The sequence below is a fragment of the Stegodyphus dumicola genome, chromosome 1 (assembly GCF_044657685.1).
Source record: "Stegodyphus dumicola isolate Sdum_Otavi_A_Nest chromosome 1, ASM4465768v1".
Taxonomy (NCBI): Eukaryota; Metazoa; Arthropoda; class Arachnida; order Araneae; family Eresidae; genus Stegodyphus; species Stegodyphus dumicola.
The window spans coordinates 141,308,091-141,333,969 of record NC_140768.1 but is presented as its reverse complement, the minus strand read 5'-3'; the positions used below and the strand labels follow the sequence as shown (position 1 = coordinate 141,333,969).

The following is a 25,879-nucleotide window of genomic DNA, read 5'->3' as shown; positions in this document are numbered from 1 at the left end:
AAAGAGATCTCTCACTTTAAACGTAAACTTTACAATTGAAACTTCGATATTGCATTAAAAAAGGTACAATCCTTCTTATTACATACAAAATTATTTGGTTCAGTTTATGGTAAGAAAACATCCAATTACTTTTTATGCAAAGAACAATCTTATACTTTTAAAAGCACACATATTGAGAACAACATATGTACCATTCGCCGTTTAACCTCCAAATATAAATCTTATGTTATTTAAGAGTTTAGTAAAACGCAGAAGGTTATTCTCTCAAGTTAGATCATTTTCACAAACACTCAAATCCGGTTGCCAAACTTCGTTTACTGGCACCATTGCAGATGGTATGGAAACGATTCCGATGTCGTCTATGAAAGTAATTCATGCTATGCTTTCTTATCGTGAGTAAAGTGAAATCGCTACTGTCATTTTTCCCCTGTAAAAGTCGAAATTTAACGTGCTTTATAGTGGAATTTAAAGGCGTGCAATAAATTACCAAACAAAACTGTGCCTCTGAGTTTTGCGGCAAGTTAAAAAAATAGTAAAAATTTGAGATAATGAAAATAGTGAACTTTGGAAAACGACTGGTTTGACTGTGGTTTAAGATGGCAAACACTGCGTATAGGTGGAGCCGAGAAGAGAACGTCTATTTAGATCTGCGAAGGATAAGAACATTGTGAAAACAGAAATATCCTGTAAAGAAGACAGGCAATTCTTTATTTTTGTGTTGCCAACTAAACATATTGTTGTAGTCGCAAAATATGATAATATAATCAAAAGACGCTTGAAAATGCTTCTTACGCTAATACCGAGTTTCGTTGTCTAATGATGAATACAAGCATCGCTGCATTCAGCACTATTAAGCATTTTTTCAACGCGTGATAAAAAATCTCAAGTTTTCTCACAAAATAATTATTATCGACGAATTGTGGATTAGACAGTAAGGTCACTAATCGTTGAAGCAATCTAGCTTATGTTCTGCAAAGTGATTCCAAGAAAGCAACTCACGGAAATGCCCAGGTACGTCAGATGAGCTACGAAAGCTTTTCAGTATTATAGTTTAATATAATGCAGAACAGATCCCGGAAGGGTTATGTGCATTAAAGATTAGCACGTACTAGGAAACTATAAATTTCTTGTTCACTTTCATACATCGGCTGGCATAAAATGGCCTGCTACATGGATTTGTAAAGCCAGTACGTCTCTGTAAATGGTCTGCAGAATGTGAATGCAGCTGTTGCACACGAATTAAATGATCAGACAAATTAAACTCATGCGTCCGCTTATACAATGAAAGCATTCAAAACAGCTTAACCAAATTTCGGAAAACTTATAAAATCGAATTAAACGTTAATCAATAATATAAGGCTTAATTTAAATTGCTAACAACCTAAAATATAACTTATGTTGCTAGCTGAACAATTCACGAGCGCATGTATTATTTTTAATAATTATGAGTTCTAAATGTAATCTTAGTAGGGATTGGTTTTATTGTTTCCTTTAGCTTACTTCTGCTGCTATCGTGAATTCATCAGTGTTGGTTCAGCAGTCATTTACAGTTGGCATCTCCATTAACAATATTAAATTCTTTAATTGCTGCATTAACGTTTTAAATTTTTAGTTATTATATGCATATATGTAAAGAAAAATCATTCAAAAATATTAAAATTTAAACAAGACATTTAGCTCGCATTGAGATTGAAGCAGTTTAATCCGCATACAAAGACAGTTTGTTGAACTAGTGGAAGTTAAATTGATGAATGCGAAGATGCTCCCATATCTAGAACGAGCAGAATGTTCAGTTTGTACAAATGCTAAAAAATAAAAATTCGACACAAATAAAATAAGAAGGACCTTGCGTGTTAGTTCGCTTGTCCCTAGTCCACCCCTCTTTTCTCAAAGCTAGGTTGACAATCGAAGGTTTCCTCAGCACATCTGCTAGCAATTCGGCTTTTGTGCCATTGCGGCGACCTGCAAAGACATAACAAAAAACTGAAACACGTGTTTTTTTTTTTTTTTTTTTTTTTTTTTTTTTTGTATCCGCGTCCCACGCTATAAAGCCTCTCGATGCCCACGAAGTCTCACCTACCTGTGTTGATTACGTGGAGGAGGACGTAGTGAGTTTTGAACTGCTACTGAAAGCACGAGAGAGGATTCCGTACACGTGAAATAAAAGAAGGAGTCGTCGTAAGACATCGGCTCCCCCCGCATTTGCAAGGTGTTTGTTACCAATGACGGAATCGAGTTGTTTGCAGCTCGAAGGTTCTATAAATTTAGAAAAGATAATTGGTTGAAACTGTTGGTAGAAAATCTGTCTATAATTGGTAAAAGAAATTTAAAAGAATCGAGAAATAAAGAAATGAATGTGGCATAAAAAACAACACAGTTTTCATGTAAAACATTTTACAGTACAGTAAAAATACGTTGGTGATCTAAACAACACGAATTAAATAAAAGTGAAGTTAAAGATCAAGTATAAGCCCATAAATAGTCCCCTGAAAGGAAAACCAAATGAATCCAAAATACAACCACCTAACGCATAAACTAGATATTACTTTATAACCTAGAGAACGGACACTGCTCAACATTGAAAATGCAACACCAAGAAGGAGTGGTCAGAAATTTATGCAAATTTTAGAATAGACGCACGCCCATGAGTTATGCTAATGATGTGAAATGCGCAGCTCTCCGATGCACGTGAAGTAAGATATAAGGAAAGGAACGTGCAGAATGGGCAATATTCGTGTCGTTATTTCTGCCAGACGAATTATCGAAGAATGTTAGTTTTTGTCCCGGAGGATACATGTAATAGAAGAGAATGCCAGGCCGCCGTCAACGAAGACACTTCCTGCAGATAGACGATTTTACGAGGGGTATGGTGATCGGACTGAGAAGGGCGGGTTGGTCCTTACGTCAAATCGCAGCTGATACCCACATGGATGCGAGCACGGTGCATCGGCTATGGCGAACATGATTGGAAGAAGGAAATGTGGGAAGAAGGAGGGGTGCAGTGCAGCCAGAGTGACGTCAGCACGCGTGGATCGACGCATCCGCCGACAAGCTGTGGCGGTCTCGCAAGTCACTTGGAGCGTAATTCTGCAGCATGTGCAAGAGACCATGGATGTTCCTGTGTCGACCAGAACCATTCCCGTCGATTGGTTGAACGTGGCCTGCACTCACGGCGTCCGTTAAGAAGACTGCCATTGACCCCACAGCATAGACGCCAACGTTTAGAATGGTGCCATACTGGAGCGATGTGGATGACAGAATGGCGAAACGTCGTGTTTTCAGATGAGTCACGCTTTTGTTTATCCAGTGACAGTCGCCGCATATGTGTGTGGCGTCGACGTGGAGACAGATCTAATCCGGCAGTAATTGTGGAAAGCTCCACCGCGCGACAACGTGGCATAATGGTTTGGGGAGTTATTGCCTACGATTCCAGGTCACCTCTATTTCGTATTCAGGGCACTATGACGGCCCAACGATACTTGGATAACGTACTGCGGCCGGTGGCAATCCCCTACCTTCAAGAGCTGCCTAATGCAATTTTTCAGCAGGATAATGCCCGACCACTCAGTGCTCGCATCTGGCAACATGCTCTGCAAGGTATACAGATGCTTCCCTGGTTACCGTACTCTCCTGACCTGTCACCAATCGAACATGTTTGGGATGTGATTGGACGCCGTTTGCAGACTCTGCTCCTGCCTCGTTCAGAAGACGAACTGTGGCAAATGGTTGAAAGGGAATGGAGAGCCATCCCTCAGGACACCATCCGTAGTCTTATTGACTCTATGCCTAGACGTGTTTCTTCGTGCATCGCTGTCTGCGGTGGTTCTTGTATCGTATCGTATTATGGTATTGTTTTGTATTGTATAGTATCTTATATCAGTTGGCTTTATACAGGTTAAATATGTTAATTTTTTTCATTATAATCGTTTAATTAGCTTTGTATTGTATTGTATTGTAGTATTGTATAGTATTGTATGGTATCTTATATAAGTTATCTTTTATGCAGGTAACTGCATCAATTTATTTGCTGCATTAGGATCACTGGTGTCATGACAATTTTAAATGTATTTTTGTGTCACCAACACTGAATGTATTTTGTATTTTCATTGTATAGTATTGTATAGCATCTACTGTATCGTATTATATTGTGGTATCTACTGTATTGTATTGTATTGTGGTATTGTATAGTATTGTATAGTATCTTATATCAGTTGGCTTTTAGTACAGGTTAAATATGTTAATTTTTTTTGTATTGTATTGTATTGTAATATTGTATAGTATTGTATGGTATCTTATATTCGTTAACTTTTATGTAGGCTAAATATGTTATTTTTATTCCTCATAATCGTATAATTAGCCTTATTGCATGTTTTTCCCACAATACCACGTGATCAATTGTATTGTACCGCTATTGCATTCTGTTACATTGTATTCTTTTATTTTTATTTCTTTTGGTATATCCTCTGTGTATTGCTGTAATCATTTACATTCATTATTTCACTATGTTCTCTATTTTTATGTTATATTGTCATTAAGTCTAATTCTACTGTCTATATTTTACTCATTGTATATTATTGGGCTGCCCAACATCAGACTGTACTTTAGCTTATTTGTATTCTATATTTGTATGTATTACACCTTTGTAAAATTTTTGCTTATTGTCAAAACTCGCCCTTTTTGGCCCTGCATGCTTTTGTTATTTTATTTAATAAATGTGGGGCCTGGGCGGTTGTTGGGACTGTCTTTCGTGGGCATTTGGTCTGTTGGACTGCCCCCGGGTTGAATTTGGCTCTGGGTTTGGGCGCCCGGTGCGTGGCGTCTTGTGATTCCTCTTTAGGCTCTAGATATAGGTGGACGTGGTGCTATACCGATTAACCTTTTGGTAAAGGGACAGTGCCCACGTCCTCCGTTGCTTATCGCTTATCCTACTGAGCCGACACCGTTCTCACTCTATATTCTGACTATCATTTTGAGATAAAAATCACTTATTGCTGCTTGCTGTCTCTGTCTTTTTTTTCAAATTTCATCACTTTCTGACCACTCGTTCTTGGTGTTGCAATTTCAATCACACGTGTACATTTTTCTTAGAAAGGATGTAGGTTTTCAATTTCATTAGCTATGTTTCTAAACTTTCATTTATACGCCATTAAATAAACAGAAGTTTTAAATTAAGCAAATATAAATAAAGAAAATTAACGAGTACATATGATATACCCCGACATAAAAGTAGAAAGCCTGGAAAAAATTGAAGCATGACCCAACCACAAATAAAGTTCATAAAGTTTGAACTCGAGATTCTTATATACAGATATTCAGATCCCATACAACTTGTCATCGAAAAGGAAAGCTAATGCACTCGTCGTTAGCCTTAGGCCTTCATTATCCTCCTGAATAAGTGAATAATGAACGAAAAATTTTATGTTATGGAACAAATTATTGCGTAATTGAATCCGTAAATTAGCAGTATAAATTAGTGCATCATAAGCGTTCGAACGCTTAGTTTCGAAAATCAGACCTTCAGCTGCAAATTTGGAAAAATATTATTTTTGCATTTATAGTTATGGAAACGTTCCGAACGAAACAAACAATGTCTCAGATATCTGATTTCTGGAGAAAGAAAAGTTCCAATTTTGATTATTAATTTCTCATTTGTATAATATTAAGTTCATCTGATATGTCCTTTTGTAAAGAAAGAATATTTTGTTCATTTGAAGAAAACGGCAACAAAATAGAAGAACAATATAGATAAATGTTAGAAGAGTGATTTGCAAACTTGAATAAGGCAAAGAGCTTCGTATGTTTTACACAGACGCAAATCAGTGTAAGGCAAAACCTAGTGGTTTTAACTCAGTAGTACAGAAACATGTTTTCAGAGTCAAACAGCGTAATCTAACAACGTGGGAGTTCCAAAGAATATGAAGTTTGACAAAAATCCAATTGTCACCTCTAACATCACCAGAAACAAAAACTAGGTATCTCTTTAACGAACAATGAAACTTAAATGGCTTCTTGTATTTTAATGCAAAAATAAAAAGATAATAAGTAAGTAACCATTTTCAGTTTTATTGATTGCACCGGGAATTTTGTTGCCATTATTTCCATCACTAATCCCATATATTTTTAGATCTCGAATTCTATGATATTTTCAGAATCATGTGAAAAAGACGATGACTGCTTAAACAGTGGTAAATGTACCGGACATGGCAAGTTCAAATTTTGCCAATGCTTGCCAGGTACAGAAGGCGACTTTTGCTCTGAAGTTACGGAATGTAAGAAAAACAATATTTGTGGAACAAGCAGGGAAACTATTTGCACGTATGACAATACTCAGATGCAAGCTACATGTAAATGTTTGGATCCTTCTAAACAAATTGATTACAAGGAGAAAATATGCAAAGGTAAGGTTTTATGTTTTTCAGTTTTCTTTTCAGTATCACACGTAGACATAAAGATCAAGAAATTAACTCGTCAAGAGTAAAATTTTACTAATGTTTCACTGAATTTTGAAAATTCAATTCTCTGCGCCTTCAAATAGTAATTTTCTTTTTAATTTACATTTTTATTATGATTTTAAATTTTCTCGTTAGCCTTGCATGATAATTTTCATGAAAATAAATCCTTATTATAAAGCAATGCCTTTTCAGAATTTCTGTAAAATAAAAAGCAAAGATAGTCTTTATACTGACTAATTCAAGTATAAATTTCTTGTTTCAATATTTGAAATCTGATATTTCAAAATTTGATGTCTCTAAGTACCGTTGTTCTTTCAAAGTGCATTCATGCAGATTTTTCATTATTTAATTTCTTTAAATACAATGCAGGGCTCTAATATTTGGTGGCGACAATTTCAAGAATGAAACTCCGTTTATAATAAACAAACTCAAAATGCTAAAACGAAGTTAATAACCCTTCTGGGCAAATTACCCCTTTAGACTAATAAGAATTAAACAGATGAATAAATACTGAGAAGATACTAATTTAGAAGTCAAACAACAAAAATCAGCGTTATATTTACAAATTTTCACAACACTAGTTTCGATAGATTTACCGAACCACCCTCCTCAGCTGCAAAAGCGCAAATGAACAAGAAACAATATAGTGATTAGATGAGAAAGGATAAGAAAGAACGGACAAGCGTCAAGCTACTGGCGCCATTTGTTGGTGAAACCAGAACTAAAACATAATTTCTTTAAAGGCGGAAGGCAAAGATGGATTCGAATTAGGGTCGTTATCTATACCAGAAAGATTTTATTAATGTGAAATGCCTCTAGAAAATCCAATTCACCAATGAAAGCTGTTTTTTGAATAATTTTGGCTGAAAAAAAAAAAAAAAATTGAAAGCGTGATTTTCGGACCAACAATGCTGGTCAACAGAAGACTTCTGCGTTTCCTTTTTTCTAACATATGCCTTATGTTCCTTAACGCGGAATTTAAAGGCTCTCTTAGTTTGACCAATGTAAATTAAAAAACACTGGCAAGGAATCCTGTAAATAGCCCAGGAATTAAAATCATTCAAATTTCAGCCTTTAAAGAAATTATGTTTTAGTTCTGGTTTCACCAACAGATGGTGCCAGTAGCTTGACGCTTGTCCGTTCTTCCTTCTCTTTTCTCATCTAATCACTATATCTTATCTAAAAACCTCGTGGTGACGAATTATTCTCCACCACCCTTTCAGTTCGGGCGCATTGTAGAGTCACTAGTTTAATTTGAAACAAGAACATAAAAAATGAGCAGTGTCCTCTCCGGCACTCGAGGCTGGACTTCTCAAATACTTGCCGAGTTTGCTATCGTTATACCACGAAAGCATGCTGGAAGGAGGTAGAAAATATCTTATAAGGTGGCAATACGATTTTGCCTAGTTTCACCCCCATTCTGAGGCAAGGTATCCCGGGTATCGGAAGGTTTTTCTACCCCTCATTCCCTACCACCAAACCGTACAAGAGCACATCCAACTTGCCATATATTTAGAGTGCTCCCATGACGCAAAGGAATTATACATTTACAAACATCCGTTCCTTCTCCCCGATTCGAACACGGGACCTAAGCACTGTCTCGTTTGGGCGGCTTAAAGAAGATATACATTTAATATCAAAACTGCATTTTTCATCAGATATTTAATAAAAAATATTTAATTTAGACGGCTTCTTTAAATCATCTTTACTTTCCAATTATCTGTGCTAAAAATAGCAATAGGTGTGTAATAAATCTTTCTAAAACTCATCATTTTAAAATTAATACATGATTATGATTCTCACGAGACTATTACATAATGTCAGTAATAGAGATACTTATATTACTGCAAATATCCCTAGAAATAAAGTAAAATCGTAGCTTCGATAGTTTTGATAGACAGATATAAATTTTGCAGGTAGACAAATACAAATAGACAAATACAAAATGATTATGTTATTAATCAACATTATATTATTACAAATAATATCATATTATAACAATTCTTTGAGAACAGCGTAATCTTCTCTGGACTCAAATAATATCTTTCCACCTACAAATGTTTCGTCCTGCATTTTTCTTCATCACATGTTATAATGCAATACAAACGTGATTATATGCTTATAACTGTTGAATATAAGAGACTCGTCTTACTAATATTTATTTATGTCTTTAGAGCTTTAAATATGTTTTGCCAGGAATAACAAAACACGTATCAACCAGCCATATTGTCATCATTACTGTAATGATCCAGTTGTCGCAATTGACGTGAAACACTTTATTGCACACCGGCATGTAAATACATTATATGCAGGTATACATACAATAATGGAAAATAAAGTATTACGTTTAAAATCCACCCCATATTCAATTCGGACCAAACTCTACGTAAGCAAAAGACAACAGAAGCACAATGGTAAACTGCATGCAAGGAGTCAGAAATACAAAAAATTAAAAAAAAAAAAAAAAAAAAAAAAAAAACGAAATTTACATCTCTTGCTGCGTCATCATCAGGGAGTTGGTGCAACGAAAGAGGTATATACATCAGCCTGTTTCTGAACCAACAAAGACACAAATTCAAGTTTACTACTTAAAACTAATCTCTGAAATTTAATCAAAGTGACTTGTGTCTTTATCAGTTAAGGCCCTACAGGCAGTAGTAGAGATTATAGCATCAAAACCATAAAAAAGAAAAGTTAAAAATATAAAAAAATTGATTTTGGCTAGAACAAATACTATAAACAAACATGTATAACCTAACGCTAAATGGCAGCAGTCAAAAACATTTTGAAACATCTGACATCTGAACCGTTAGTTAAAGAGATTCGACAGATTTTTGATGGACATAACTTTTCCTCTTATTCAAGAGTAATTGCTTTATGTTACCTTTATTACTTTTGACATGTAATTCTTCCGTGTAGTGTTTTTCTTTATAATTATAATTCTTTCTTATTTGCTTGGTTAAATGTAAAGTTTGCATGGCCCTCTGGTCATAAACTGGCAGCCCAACAGTGGGCCCGAAGCCTAAAAAATTTAAAACTTATTACCGAAAGCGGAGCGCAATTTTTTTCTTCGATCTCTTCCTGCGTTAAAAGAAGAAAATTACCACCCTGATGATATGGAAAATTTTGATTTTTGACGATCTGGAAATTAACAACCATCCTAGGAGTGAAGGATTAATCCAGTGTCCTTGCGTTTATCGTAAAGCAATCATGCAGTAAGTAGGAATTGTATTTTATACAAAGTTAAATTGATTATGATAGTTTAACATAGAGCAAAAGCATGTTTAATTTTGTAAATAAAAAGAAATAATATTTGAGAATCAAAAAGAAATGAATCAACAGAAGGAAATAATTGAAAATATGTCATTAAAACTCAAAGTTACTGGAACGGATGTACCAAAGAATAAATGTGGAAATTCTCCAGATCCTAAATTCAATCTTATTAGTCTCAGTTATCATTGATTAGAAAAGAAATCTTGAAGTCTATTTGAAAAACCTGCGAAAAAATGGAGCAACTCATCAGAGGCTTGGAAGAAAAAAAAATAAGACCTTGATGATGAAGTGGAGGAAACGGTTTAAAAACTGAAAGGCTCTAGTTCTACAACAGATGATTGTTCTAGTAAACTTTTTTATATTATCATAAGAAACGAAATTCAAATTTAGAAAAGGAAAATAAGTGGCTCAAAAATGTGTTGCATTAAGTGCAGTCGTCTAGCAAAAGTAATGAAGATAAACAAAATAGTAATTCCACAGGAGCTGTCAAAGTTGCCTTCGAACTATTCTGACATTTTCAAAATTTTTACTTTAAAAGTTCCTTTTATAGTAGGATGGATCTGATATTGTGATTTGGCTTTTAGAATTCGAGACTCGCTTCAAACAGGGGGAGATCCAACCCCATATAATGAACTTTTCAAGAACTGATTCTATCTTAAGTGAAGCATTCCGATTCAGTGATGTTTCAGGGAATCATCCCGATTCCATGTTAAATGAATCATCTCGATTCAGTAAAGTTTTAGGGAATCATCCTGATTCCATGTTAAATGAATCATAACGATTCTGTGAAGTTTGAGTGGAATAACTCTGATTCCATGTTAAATGAATCATCCCGATTCATTAATGGTTTGGAGAATTATCCTGATTCTGTGCAGTTAAATCAATCAATTCAAACTCGTCATCAAAAGATTCCCGGTTTTCGCTTTATAGAGATGAATGTGAAATATCTTGCGGACTCTTCGTCGAGACGTCATCAGAGCCCGAGGGGGAGTCTATAACCTAACGCTAAATGGCAATAGTCAAAAAAATTTTGAAACATCTGACATCTGAACTGTTAGTTAAAGAGATTCGACAGATTTTTGCATGGACATAACTTTTCCTCTTATCCAAGAGTAATTGCTTTATGTTACCTTTATTACTTTTGACATGTAATTCTTCCATGTAGTGTTTTTCATTAAGAAGAAGGAAAGAAAGGAAAATCTCCTGAAGGTTGGGGATCGTCTTCAAATAGTTGGAAATTCTATAAGGTATATCTCCCGCTTTCTTATCATGCCTTTTTGGTGTAGTGGTCAGCACACTCGGCGCGTATTCGAGAGGTCCGTGGTTCAAGTCCCGGGGAGGGCATTACTCATTTTTCATCTCTCCTTACTTTCAAAAAATACCTAATGGTTCTTCAAATTAAGACGCCGCTGTGCTCGTTGTACACAAATGAACATAAAGAAAAGAATAAATATGAATTGCCCAATACATAATGCTGGGTTATGGAAAGAATGCTTTAACCTTCAAGATATAATGTAAATCTATTTCATACAAAGGTATGCTTATAATAAGTCGATAGCTAAGTGCGACATTTATATTTTATCATTAACTACGGCTGGGAGAGATGTGTCTCAGCCTTTGGCTAGAAAAGTGTTTGTCAAAAAAATCCCAAATGCTAAATTTTATTTACGACATATTTTGTTCATTTGGATAGAAAACGGGGTAATTTTTTTTTTTAATTCGTAGTCTAGACGTTAATATGTTTTTAAACGTAAATAGAAAAATACATAATGCTATGCTATCATTACAAATATTTTTTCAATGTTACTGTGTTGAACTCTTATAACTATTTACTTTTTTCCTTATGACAGTAGACATCTTGAAGGATAAATTCAGCAGCAAATTACTCTTATTATCCAAGACGATTATCTCTCAAACAGACCATTAGTTATGAGTGCATTATATCGAAACTGAACATAAAAAATACTATTGTTGTTTAAGACGACAACCTGCCGCAATAATCTTCGAAATGTAGGCGGTTCTTCTAAGAAATATCACGATATGTTTTTCGCCATTCCCTAGCAATATACAGAATGTTCATAAAAGAAATTCTCGATATATGTACCCTTAGCGGCTTATCTGCTCAACCAATCGAAAGGAAATTTCAAATATGTCAGATTTAATTTCTCATTTAATTTAATGTAATTCAGATTAGACACCAACTTTTTTTCTGCGCAAATTAGTCAAAGCGTGAAAAAACCCTACATAACGTTGATGACTCTATCTTGAAACGTTGTACATGTTAAAACTGGTGACTCCAATTTCTCTGCGTTCAGAATGCATGTAATTGTTATTAGAAGAATCAACTTCGTTACAGTCTCCAATTCCAAGAATGTTATTTCACATTTTTCTATACAAATACCGATTGGCGAAAAACTTCTGTCATTGTTTCCACCGTGTATTGACATTTTTGGGACTTGTGGCTGTGCTGTTTCATTGAAATAAACTGAGAAATCGTTATTTTTCTTATATGGTATTCACATGACTTTTTAACTGTAATTTAAAAATCATTCTAAGCAATAAACGTACCCATGCTAAATTCATTAAATGAATCCCATATCCCCCCTTGTGTTATCATTGGTCTTGTGTTATCATGTTTTTCTTTGCAAATGTTTTAAGCGGCCATTTTCATCATGCTTGTATCGTTCGATCACCATTTATGGTTTTTCAATACGCTGATAAATTTGGGCAAGAAAAATGTAGATGATGCCTTTCGAGAAATTCAAATGTTTTCACTGTAACCGTAACCGGAAGAGCTCTATTATTTTAAATCATCACAGTCTCGAGTGCGCATCATTTTCAAACAACAATATTTGAAATTTCATAGGTGTTTATATATCGAGGAAGTTTTTCTATGAACAACCTGTACTTCGCGTATTCAACAGACGTATTAAGTTTAGTTGATCTGTTTTGCCTTTTGACTAATTTTTTATGAACAAATTGGTAATTTAATCAGTTGCTAATTTAATTCAATCAAAGCACAAGAAGCCTGTTAGCACACTTAAGCCATTAGTCACTTTTCGAATGTCGGTAATTTGATGCTTCCAGTGCACACACTATGACGAAACCAGAGTTATACACTTATTCCATTATTCACAAAAATGAAGTTGCGCGAACTATACTCTTATTTTGCTAGATATATATTAAGTTATTTTTATGTGGATTAGTTTTATTGCTGAAAATTGTAGATGCACTTGTGACATGTTGCTATTTTTATACGACCATGGTATTTTCAAGTTCTTTATTTCATGCTTTATTTAAATCCAGTTTTGGAATATTTTCAGGGCCGTGCAAAAATGATACTGACTGTGAAACTGGACACAAATGCATCGGAGATAAAGCTTCGAAGTTTTGTGAGTGCGAACCAGGAAAAACCGTTAACTCTTGTTCTCACGTGAAGGACTGTCATGAACCCGATTCTTGTGGTATAGGGAATGACACTACGTGTGAATACTATACTGTTCAGCGAAAAGCTAAATGTCAGTGCTTGAATTCCAATAAGCAGTTTAATTATAGAGAGAAAATATGCCAAGGTAAGATTATTTATTTCATACAAAACATTCAAATTTTTTGTTGCAGTATCAATTGAGTAACCTAAACGCCTACATTTCGCATCTTGCGAATATTTAATTGAAGAACTGAAGATTTACTATATCTGTCTGTTTATCTATCTATTTAATCTCTTTCTCTCTCTATATATATGTAATAATGCAACTGTCATATTCAGTTCTCCTTAAAATAATTTGATGACATCATGGTATTTTTTCGAAATTTTGAAAAACATCTGGAACATCTTAAAATATAATTTGATATATATGTAATGAAAATATAAAATGAAAACATTTTGGCACATTAATCGTGCCTTTCCAAGAAAATAAAAATTTTTTATATTGTTACGATAGGAAAAAACAGCGTCTCAGCTTCTAAGCGGCAACAGAGGTAAAAGCAAAGTATGCTGTTATCCAATATGGCAGCTTATTAAGGGAAATTTTACGTTTCTCAAAATTCTGATTAAAGTTCCGAATTAGCGACGTCATGATAGTTATGAAAAAGTCATATGATAGGATTAATCTAGACATGTCGCAGTTCGGAACGCCCAAATAAAAATGAGGAATTAAGGAGCTATAGCGAATTTAAATTATACTAAATTTACTTATTTCTATCTTTATATATATACATATATATACTTGATATCTTGTATCTAGCACCCTCCCCCCAACCATCAGCAAGCTAGTCACGATGATCTGTTGGCGAGGACGTGCCAAAATTTTGATTCAAAGTGTTAATGTCTTATTGTATCATATCATTATTTATATTGAATTGTATCGCAATGTTTTCTATTGAATTTTTACATTATTTTAAAATATATCTATGTATTGTTAATTACCTACGATGAGAAGAATGAATGCACATAATACATTATTTAGAAATAGTATAAATTGTATATCTTCTAAGTTTTATATGAAAAGAAAATTTTAAATATCTTCTATTCAAAAATTATTATTGAATCATATTTATTGGAAAAAGCGCATAATATTTGTGAACTTATTAGTCCACAGGATAAAAATAAGCTGACTTATTGGCTTCAAGAGACTTCAACCAATAATTTCATTCAACTATTTTTCGGAAAAGGACTTTAAAACGAAATAAATAGACCTTTTAAGAAAATCTGAGGACTTTTATGCTTGTAATTTATTTATTATTATTCTTCCATATAAAATTTAGTTATATATTTATTTATAAATCATTGTAAAACTATATAATTCAAAAACTTTATACTTATATAAGAAAAGATCATGATTTATGATAGGACATAGGTAAAGCCTGTAAGCTATGTCCTGGATGTTTGTTCATGCCTTTCCTCATATTTCCTGCTTCACTAATCTACTAATGCTTTGCTCATCCGGCCTCTTGTTTTTTTTTTTGGGGGGGGGAGGGAGATGTAAAATATAAAAAAATACGATGGCTTTGCTCTACGCGAACACGCAACCTCCAATTAACTTTCTACGATTGTATCTTTGCCCTAGACCAGTACCTTCTAGAATATGCTAGCCTATTGCGAAACCGCTACTATAAATACCGTGTATGCGCCATTTTGTTATTCAGGCTGCTTCCTAATATCGCTGCTACAAGATTGTGAGCTGCTCTGTTCATCTTTTTTTCCTTTGTTAGAAATAAATTCACAGAAAGTTTAAAAGGACGCAGAAAGTTTAAAATCAATCATACTTAGTTAAAATCACTATGGATATATAATTTAGAGAGTTTTCATCTAAAAGAAAAATTATCTGCTAATTAAGTAAAAATGTGCAGTTAAAAGCTAAATTATCAGGTTTCGTCATCTGAATTTCGCCTTACCACTCTGCAAAAGCCATGCCTGAACTTTGATGCCAAGCTTCCTTACAACTGTTGGAAAATATCATATATATATATGTCTTATATTATTTTATTTATAAGCTCACACAGTAATTTTATTATTTATAAGCTTACACACAGGAACTTTGTTTTATGAGCATGAAGCCCTAATTCATACATTATGATTATTGGTGCGATCACTTTTATGAATGTCTAATCGGTTTTTCATTCCGTTTTCATGTTTCAAAATTTATACCTATAAATTATGTTTTGTAATATAAAAAGTTTAATTAATTTGGCTATTATTGTTTAAAATTAAAATAAATCTAGTTAACAATGACTATGAGACAATACCTGTAACTCTTGGTAATGAGAAGGTGCGCCAATTCATCCTGAACTGTACTGAAATGTGTGTTTCATAAATGTCATTTACTAAGTTTCTAAGCTTACTTAGTTTCTAAGCTATACTTCTAATTACCTATAAAATACACCTATAATGATACAGCTAAAATACACTTATAAAATACACCTGAAATAATACACATAAAATAATGCAAAACGAAAATCCTACTCTTCTACATAAATAAACTTATGTGTACACAAAGAAACGTTTTTATTTTACAATTAAAACATACAGTTTAATAAAGATATAGGGAAAAAAGGAAAACGTTCCAATTTATACCTTCTTTCTAACCCGGACACTCTAAACTGAGGGTGTTAGGAAACAAACTATCAAAAATATATGCTCAGATTAAAGCGCTTCGTTATGATTTATTTTGATATGACCTTTTCTATTATATTCATTACATATTACACATATTCATAAATATACAATTTCATAACATTTTCAGAGCCATGTCGAGATAATGATTGCGAAAACGACGGCAAATGTACCGGTATCGGAGATTTCAAATTCTGTGAATGCTTGCCGGGGACAGCGGGCGACCTGTGCTCTGAAGTGACAGATTGTAATGAAGCTGATTTCTGTGCCGAAGGCAACGATACCACGTGTATATATAATAGCACTCGTCTAGAAGCTATGTGCCAATGTTTGGATTCTAGCAAGCAATTTGATTACACGGAAAAAGTCTGCAGAAGTATGTTCTACGTTCTCCTTTTTCTATTTTGTATCACATTAGAACTGATTGTTCTGTTAAAAAAAACTCATACATATTACATTTTTACTAATGTTTCAATGAGCTTCGAAAATTGTTTTATTTGTCTCTTAAACTGTTTATTTTCTTAGTAAAAATTGTTCTTTAGTTTAATATAAAATATAATTTTGCAGCGAGATTACTTTAAGTGAGTAAGCCTAAAGTTCAAAAGAAATCATTCTATTCTATATAACATTAGCACTGACTGGTCAGTGAAAAAAAAGCTCATTACTATTTTACTAATGTTTCATTGAGCTTTGAAGTTTATTTTTCCTTTTTTCTCCATGTTTATTTTTTTTTCTAAAAATTATTCTTTAATTGAATATAAAATAAAATTTTCCAGCGCTATTACTTTAAGGAAGTAAACAATCAGTTTCAAGACATGGATAAATTAGAATATCGACATTTTATGCTTATGACTCTATCTAACATATCTGGGTAAAAATATCTTCTTTTAATCTTTGAAGTTAAATTATAATTCTTGTAGCTTTCCGTTTCACCGTTATTTTTAACTCATTTCTCTTAAGATAATATTCAAAGTTTGTCGAAAATATATATGATACATATACCGTTAGTCGAATAAGAGCAAACTTGTTCTTTGTCAGAGTTTCATCTAGGTGTTTGAAAGAGATTAGGTTAGGTTTTTGAGTACGGCAAATCACAATGAGGGCTAGCTGGTTGAACTTCTATTCACATTGCACAGAGGAAAAGGTCACGAAAACTCTCATGTAGCTGTCCGTTTTCCGAGATTAGAACCTACATCGAACTGACAGTATTATGGGCGTTCACCCCTCGGCAGCATTTAGAAAACGAAATTGGATTTTCCATTTCAACGGAGAAGAATCATTTTTGGGCACTTTTAACCTCATTCCATGAATTAATTTCACAAATCCTTCACAGAAAGTGACTGTAAATTAAGAGCTTGGAAGGGGCATTCTAATTCGACCCATAGATTCTTAGTGGAATTAATATATAAGTAACCTGGCAACCCACAATAATTGCGCAAGTAATTGGAATGTTCTTCAACCCGTCTAGACAGCAATAGCGTGGAGTATTTATCGCGCTGAAAAATGGCACAAATTCAGAAAATAGCTCTTAAAAAATCTAGCAGACTAGTACATCCACATATTTGTGCCCATTAATAAGTTTTGCGGGGTTTTAGACATCTTTCGGAAACCTATCAAAATTATATAAACGGTTTGTATAATTTTACTACCGACAAGTTACTATGGCAAGTCGTTACAGATTAGTACGAAATGGTAACGAAGCATTAACTTTTTTATGATATTTTGTGAAAAAATATTTTCGGTTGAGACATTTGGCTGCATGTCTTTTACAAACGGAAATGACGTACAAGAAACGCATGCTTGCAAAACTTTGGTATATGCTTCTGTAGGGAAAGGATTCAAATATTATTCTTTAGTGGAAGATCTTTCTACCTCCAGACTCGTATGCATGTTGGCAGAAGCAGAACAGCATCGACAGTGAAGCTCCGAGTATAACAGAGTGTTTTTAATGTTTTTTTTTTTTTTTTTTTTTTTGGTTTGTACGTTGTTTTGTGACGAAGCATAATGATAAATGTAAAGTCTGTTGTTGAGTTACTGACTATAAGGAAAAAATTCTCAGCCTTTCATACCTATAAACCTATTCATGTACACTTCGCCAAAAAAAAAAGGGAAGGTGAGGGGAAAGTTCTACATCTCCCGTTCTACTGGGCCGATTGACGAAATTCAACTTGCGTTTTTCATGTCTTGAAAGCATGACTTAGGATATTTATTAGATTTATACATAGCATTGTTTTAATATTGGTACTTGGACACAAAATCGGACTTTTTCTGAAATGCCATGCCAGTTTTTCCATATTTCTATGACTCAAATTATGCCAAACTGTCAAGTTTGAAAAAATCGCACGAGTACTCTTTAAAAAATTAGCTCTCAAAATTTTAGCTCCTCCATGTTAAGTGAATTTGTTATATATTTATTAATATCTCTATTTTTTACTAAACTAATTTGATTCTTTCTTTCACATTTAGAAATTTAGGTTCATTCCTAATAAAATTCGTCCATTTTTTTTAAGATTTATTTTTTAAATTTGTATTTTTAAATAATTTTTCGAAAACGTTTGATCTATAACCTATAAACATTTTATAATGATATTAAAGTAGACGTATTTCTAAGCATACCTGCAAAAAATGAGAGTTTTTATTAAAAATCTCCTAAGATATACGTGAATTTACATATTGCGACGTTTTGAAATTTGGCATATTTGCTATAAGCGATAATAACGCCAAATGTGTTTTACGCACTTTATCAAATTTATTTGAAAGTATGAACAATGATCATTTTTCCGCTCGTGTACAATGAAAAAATTAGGTTGCTATAAATTTAAAAGATCGTCAAGTGGCGCAAAGATAAATTTTATAATTTCTCCGTAAATTCGGCACCAAATTTTCTAAAATTTAATATTTAGGCATAATTTGAGTCTTAGAATCAAAATAATGAAAACAATACGCACGTCATTTCAGAAAAAGTTCGATTTTGTTTCAAAATACCTATATTACATTAGCCTACAATATATTTGTGTCAAAATACATATATTCCCACATAGCACAAAAATATCCTTGGGATATCCCGAGGATGTTGCTCACGGGATATCCGCACATCCTCAGGACATCCCGGAATATCCCGCGAACCTCCTAAACACCTCCTCCCGAGTGCTTAATGTCACATCCCGGGATATCCTCAGGACATCCTAACGAAGTCCCATTGACAGCGTGCGGGATGTTATTAGATATGAACTCCTACTTACTACATCCTCAGGACATCCCGGGATATCCCACTAACCTCCTAAACACAACCCATTATATCCTAAAAACATCCTATCTATGTCCCATCGACAGCGTATGGGATGTTATTAGGATTTAAAGTCCTACTTACTTAATCCTCAGGACATCCCGTAATAACCCAGTTTCCTCCTAAACTCATCGTCCCGAGTGCTTAATGTCACATTTCAGTATATCCTTAGGACATCCTATCTAGGTCCCACCGACAGCGTATGGGATGTTATCAGGATTTGAAATACTAGTTACACAATATCCCTTTAACCTCTTAAATACATACTCTCAACTGCTTAATGTTACATCCCAGTATATCCCCAGAAATCTTCTTTATATTCCAGTGAAAGTGTGTGAAGGTGTTGTGATAACCTGAAACTTGCTTATTTTCCACAGACAGTCTCAGGTCCTCCATCTGTGGTTACTATGTAAAAATAAGAAATTTTAAGAATATTATACAATTTATTTTCTAATTTGAATTTCAATTTATTTAATAATTTGTAAATATATCTAAAACTGAGCAAGAGACTTGAAATGAATTATTAATACAAAATATTATAAGAGAAAATTTTGCTTTAAAATATTAAAAATCTTTCGATCATTTTTAACCATTCAATAGCCCAAAACTGAATTCTTCGATATATTCATAATTAAATTATTCTACAAATTCAGTTCTGATTTCAGTTAATTTGTATTCAAAATTCAATAATAAAATTAAGCATTTAATAACCTTTAAGTAGTGGACCAGATGTGTGTAAATTTTGAAATTCTGAACTTAAGTCGGTTACGTTGATTGAATCATTATTCATGGCTACAATATGATTAAACAGTTCATGAGTTCGTCTTGCTATTTGCTGTAATGGAGCGGAAGATTTTCTAATCAATTTTTTTATAGAAGATATATAGCTTTCAAATTTAAATGCACTGTAATTATCTAACGGCTCAAACATTTTTACATCTTCGCAAATATGCAGTAGGCCGTGAACATTATGAGCAATATACTGTTTTCATAATAAAGCCCAAAATTTATTACGAAGAGTTTTAATAGAGACTGTGCGTATTCATCAATTGCCGTCTGATTCTGTATTTTGCATAAGAGTCTAATCGAAATATGAAGTAGTAAAAAATGATCATGTAGCTTTTTGTTAAATTTAAAAAAAAAAATAAATAAATAAATAAGTGGGCTAGTGTACAGTAAAAATTGACGGTATTCTGTAGCTTTCCAGTGTTTCAATTCTTTTAGAGTTGGTTCCTTGGTTTTCTTGAAAATTCAATTGGTTCATAAGGCTTTAAAAACTGGTCATTTAAAAAAAAATTAGTTCAACATTTTTATGTGGTAATCGTGCTTGTAAGGTGCCTCCGCCTATCCTAATAGTAATCATTTTTTGTACTACTCCTAAGCACACAAGGGATATAAAGTCTAACGGAATGTTTATTAGTCCTATACTTGGAATATTCCTTAAAATAGGATAATCGTTTTGGTAATCGCCATCAGTCAGTTCTTGAGACATAAAAGTTCATATTTCGAATCACAGCTTGAAATGGAACTTAAAGAATATTTGCTAGCGCGAAAATTCGACACAGTCCTTTTTCATAATTAAATACTACTTCATCTTCTGACGAATCCGATAATATACGTTGATTTATTCTGCTGTAAATCCGTCTTTTAGATATCTGAGAATCATTTTTGTATAATAATTTTTGTATAATAAAGGAAACATTTTGACTGATCATTTTTGTATAATAAAGGAAACATTTAGAAACTTACTTTTCACACTCTGTCAATGTAACGCTTGCAAGCGTCAGCAAGTCAGTTCGTAACTGAAAGAGAATTTGGAACGACGGCTATTAACGTTTAACAGAATAGCAGAATTCTGGAAATCAGAAAGTAAGTACGTGTACTTTCCACTTTGTGGGGTTCTTCAAGGATATCACTATTACGGAGCAATTAAAACCGTTGGGGGCGTTCTGCGTCCTTTGTTGTGAAGGGATGTTTCCCTTGTAGGGGGATACAAAAGAAGGGAAGGTCTGACACATAAATCTGCCACGTTAACAAAAGAGAAATCTTCTTGGGGCATCGGCTACAGAAAAAGTGGGTGTGCGGAAAAAATGTCACCTGGAAAAAAGGGAAACGGAAAGAATGTCCTCGGAAAATAAGGAACGGAAAAAATGTCACTCGGAAAATAAGGAACGGAAAAAATGTCACTCGGAAAATAAGGAACGGAAAAAAAGGAACTCTAAAATCTCGCCAAATAATGTCGCCGTTTGGAGTTGGGGAAACCTGCTAAATTCTAATTTAACGAGCAGGATTATAGCGGGATCTCTTGAGGGAGGTTTTAAGGGTAAGACATTGAGCTAGCTGCAGCTGAGCAAGGTCATTTCGATAGAAGGTTTTTCCAACTTGCCTGCGGGAAAATCGTATGTTCTCCCCCGCGTTTGCTTCACCCGTTTCCTTTAGGAAACCGACCCACGTCACCCGGAAGGCAAGAATTCACGGGGAGCAAATGTTTCTCTTCTGTTAAATACCAATGATTGCCGGCCTTGAAACCAGTGGCGGCTCGTAATAAGCACTGCGGAACTGCAGCACCCCCTATTTCCACTTATTATTATTTTTAATATTTAATATAGTGTGCCTTTTTGTCTTTAATTCTTTCTTTATACTTTTACAATACATAATCTTTAAGATTTATGTCAGAAGCCATCCCCTACTTTGTGAAAAAGGTACGAAATTCTTTGTTTGGAACTGCGCACTTCACAGTTCCAGCGACGGGGTGTTTGGCTGTTCTGCGCATGCGCGCACAGAAAACAGCACGCGAGCCGGGTAGCGAGAAGAGCACTGTCGCTCTTGCAGTGCCGAAATTCTGGCATGTTGTTGGAAACATGATTTCTTTTTACTTCGCGCGTGCGGTATTCCTTCACAAGGTGGAACTTCATCACACGGACCATAAACATAGTTTATGAAAATTTGCAACCTTTAAAAAATTGCCTTACTGAAATTCAATCAACATCAAATTGCAAAAGCAACAGGAAATTAAAAAAAAAAAAAAAAAAAAAACGTATATGATGATAATTTTAAGTTTTGGTTAGAGCTTTTTTATCAGATGTCTCATGTTGAAATAATATACAACTAAATGCAATCCAGAGAAATTAGTGTGTTGTTTAAAGTTAACGAATATATAACAAATTTCAAAACTGCTATTTTAGAATTAAGAAACTCAAAGTTCTGTAAGAATTCTTCAAAGACACTGATGGCAGAAACTAAGGAAATATGTGACTTTATAACTATGTATTGATATAAATGCACAGATATTCTTCCACTAAACACTTAGCAGCTGCTAAATTGTTAAACAAAAAATGCTTCGCTAGTTTTAGGAATGAACATTCTACAGAAGAAATAGTACTGACCACTAAAGCATATTTAATGATTGACAAAAAAAAGCTTGAAACTGAACAAAAAGTATTCTATTGTAGGTCTGATGTCCATGAATACTGAAAATTAATTGAGCTACTGAAATTTATCTTCGAAAATAATCTAGATGATGTTCTTAGTGAAATTACGAAACAGATAAAAATTCTCTTGAGAGTTCCCATGATTACATCAGAGGCAGAACGCTGCTTTTCAACATTGAAAAGAATAAAAACTTTTCTAAGAAGCTCTAGGAATTCGGAAAGACTAAATGCGCTTGCATTGATTTCAATAAGGAAAAATTTCCTCAGTTGTCATCCAGAGATGAAGGAGAAAATTATTGATCTTTTCGCGCAAATTAAAACAAGAAACATGGATTTCATTTTTGAATGAATAGACAAAGATTTAATAGAACCATCGAATACAGAGAAATTAATATAGTTATTATAAAATTATAATTATAATTAATATAGTTATTATAAACTAATTAACTAATTAATATAGTTATTATAAAATAATTACCTAGACCGGCTTGGCTAGTTTTTTCCTCGTCAAATACTTACTTATTCGAGGAAATAACTGAATTAAACGCTTTAACGGTAACATATATTTTACACTATATTTATTTTATATTATAATTTTTCCTTTATATAAATATAGATACGGGCGTACACGCAATCGAATAGGCTTAATGTATTTTCATTTATAGAATAATGCACTTCAGAATGTGAACAGTGAACTTTCTTCTTCTGATTATCTTCTTATGATGATCAGTATTTTTGAGAACTTGGACATCGGTGCCGAGAGCTATTTCTTTAATTCGCAAAATCCCAAAATCTTATGAACCTGTGTTAATCATCTTAGAAAGGGTTTACTGTACTTTCCGACTCTAACTGTAGCAATTTATTGGTATGAAAACATTTCGTGTAGTAGAATATAATCCATTCATGCGAGCCCTGTCATAAGAATAATTTAATAAAGAAGCAAAATTATCATTGTATTCAAAATTGCATTTTTCGAGCGAGGTAATAAGGAGTTCTGACTTTCTTATCGGTTAAATGTTGCTATTTCCGATTTCTAACTTGCTAATTTAACATTTATTTATTTATTTATTTATTTATTTTTAGCCCAAAGGGGCGTTAGACCCAAAGGGCTATTAGTCTCAAAACGACACTTTGCGTGGTTTCACTTTCTGCGTTGATTCACTTTTCAAACTGTTGCTACAAAATATTGCCATGCATTATATTTAAAGAAACTAAATAATGAAGATTCTGCATGAATGCACGAATGTTTCTCGCATTTTCCAAAAACAACGGTAACGAGAGCCATCCAGTTTTGAATAACGTAGTCCTCCAACCGAACATGAGCACTTGGAATCCCGAATTTGGAATTTGTTTTATTAGCTATTTCCAATTTTGTAAAACTTAAGCGAATTTTTTTATTAACAAACTCATCGATTTATAAGCGTGCAGTGGGAACACTGTACGAAAAAAAAAATGTATTTCCAGCGCTCGAAACTGTGTATCGGAAATTCTTAAATTATGCTCTTTTTAAATATTTTGTGATATTGCTATTGAATTGAATTTTATGGTTAAGAGAGGTGAACATTATATTTAATCAATAAAAGTACCACACAAAATGTTGAAAAAACATCCTTTTAGGCGTAATATAAAATATTATATGGGCGTAATATATAATATAAAGCTTTCAGATTTTACTTTATTCTCTCTCTCTCTCTCTTTTCATCAATTATAAACTGTAATATTAACAAAACTGACTTTTTGACAAATATAAACTGTAATATTAATATTATCCAAATATAAACTGTAATATTAACAAAACTGACTTTAGACTTTTTGACAAATATTCAGTGATTGCCATAAAACTTGGTCAGAGAACGGGAGACCACTAGAGAGGGAAAATAAGCAATGAAAAGAGTCACACTGGCAAAAATTATTATGGAATACACTCCTTATAATTAGAACTGATTTATATGAATTTAGCAAAACTACGCTACAGTAACATATCATTGATAAAAGTATATCCCAGGAGAAAATATTCATATTATTATATAATGTTCTCTTAAAAAGAATGTAATATTTAGCAATCATACTTAGTATTGCCGATTTTTCAAGAAACACAAAATTCACAAGGTTTTGCAAGCGAGTACACCATTCAATACTTTTCAAATGAGTCGCACTTGATGAAACAAACCATAGGCTTATACACAACCGTCCAGGAGTAATTTAGTCAGGTATTTTTTTTAAATGTTAATATGCAAAATATAGAATTAGTACTATGCATACATTTTAGACTTGATTTTATTTTAATTATGTTATAAGATCAAGGACACTTATAACATAATATTCACGTCAAGAAGGTGGGAGCCTTCTTGACGTGATGCTTTCGTGGTGTAGTGGTCTGTACGCTGGGCGCGTATTCCAGAGCTCCGCGGTTCGATTCCCGGCGAATTTTTCATGTCTCCTGCTTCCATAAAATATCGAATGTCTCTACAATGTAAGTAAAGAAATATTCGACATAAACTACATTTAACGTTTTCTTATAATATAAATTTTGCGTTGGAACAGTTTTACATTGAGCTGGAAATACGTTTATGTACTCTGAAGTAAAAATTTACATTCATTCAATTAATTATTTATGTGTACTGAAAATTGTTTTTTAATTTTATGTAAAATTTATCTGGCGAAATTGAATTTATAAATTTTCTGCATTGGTTATAATTTTCTTCCTTCTGCAGAGATTGGTATATAAACGAGACATATTTTGTCGAATGCCGTTACAGTACTGCCGTAGCACAGTGTCCGTTTATTTATACGATGTTCCCATTATCGCATTTTTTGCGATCCTTTTATGTTAATATATTCCAAAATTTAAAGTGCTATTACATAAATTACAGCATTATGTTACATGAAGGGGATTAAATTGAATCCAAATTCAAAATATTTACTTGTCCTTTCACTCATATTTCTAGAAATTTTACTTCCATAGGGAAAGTTATCAAACACTGATAATATAATAAGATTGACAGTCATTTGTGTTATCAGGTTCAATGTTTCTTCTAACCTTCTTCGGAAACATACAATGACCTGACTAGAACAGAGAGCTTACTAAAGCTATGTTCACTAATTGTAGTAAGTAGACAGGATACAGACGAAGGGTATACAAAACCCTTTATTTTTTTCTTTATATACAATGACTTCCGTACTTCGGAATACAATGACCCTCCACTCGGGGTGTAACTTAAAAGATATCAAAATAAAACTAAACTCTAATTTAACTTTAGAATAAGATTGGCCTTATAATAACAGGAAGCGTATGTAGCACAGAGACTGTGAACACTACAATATG

The 25,879-nt window shown here is 33.4% G+C and overlaps 1 protein-coding gene across 1 annotated transcript in view; it reads left to right on the top strand.

The window, feature by feature from the left end:
- The window catches only part of LOC118201049 (sperm transmembrane protein 9-like), an 84,640-nt gene that overhangs the window by 36,197 nt on the left and 22,564 nt on the right, over positions 1–25,879 (top strand). The window contains exons 4-6 of the mRNA XM_085811275.1: positions 6,150–6,398; positions 13,049–13,297; positions 15,968–16,213. Coding sequence (XP_085667401.1) covers positions 6,150–6,398; positions 13,049–13,297; positions 15,968–16,213 — 744 coding nt within the window. The remainder of the gene's footprint in view (positions 1–6,149; positions 6,399–13,048; positions 13,298–15,967; positions 16,214–25,879) is intronic.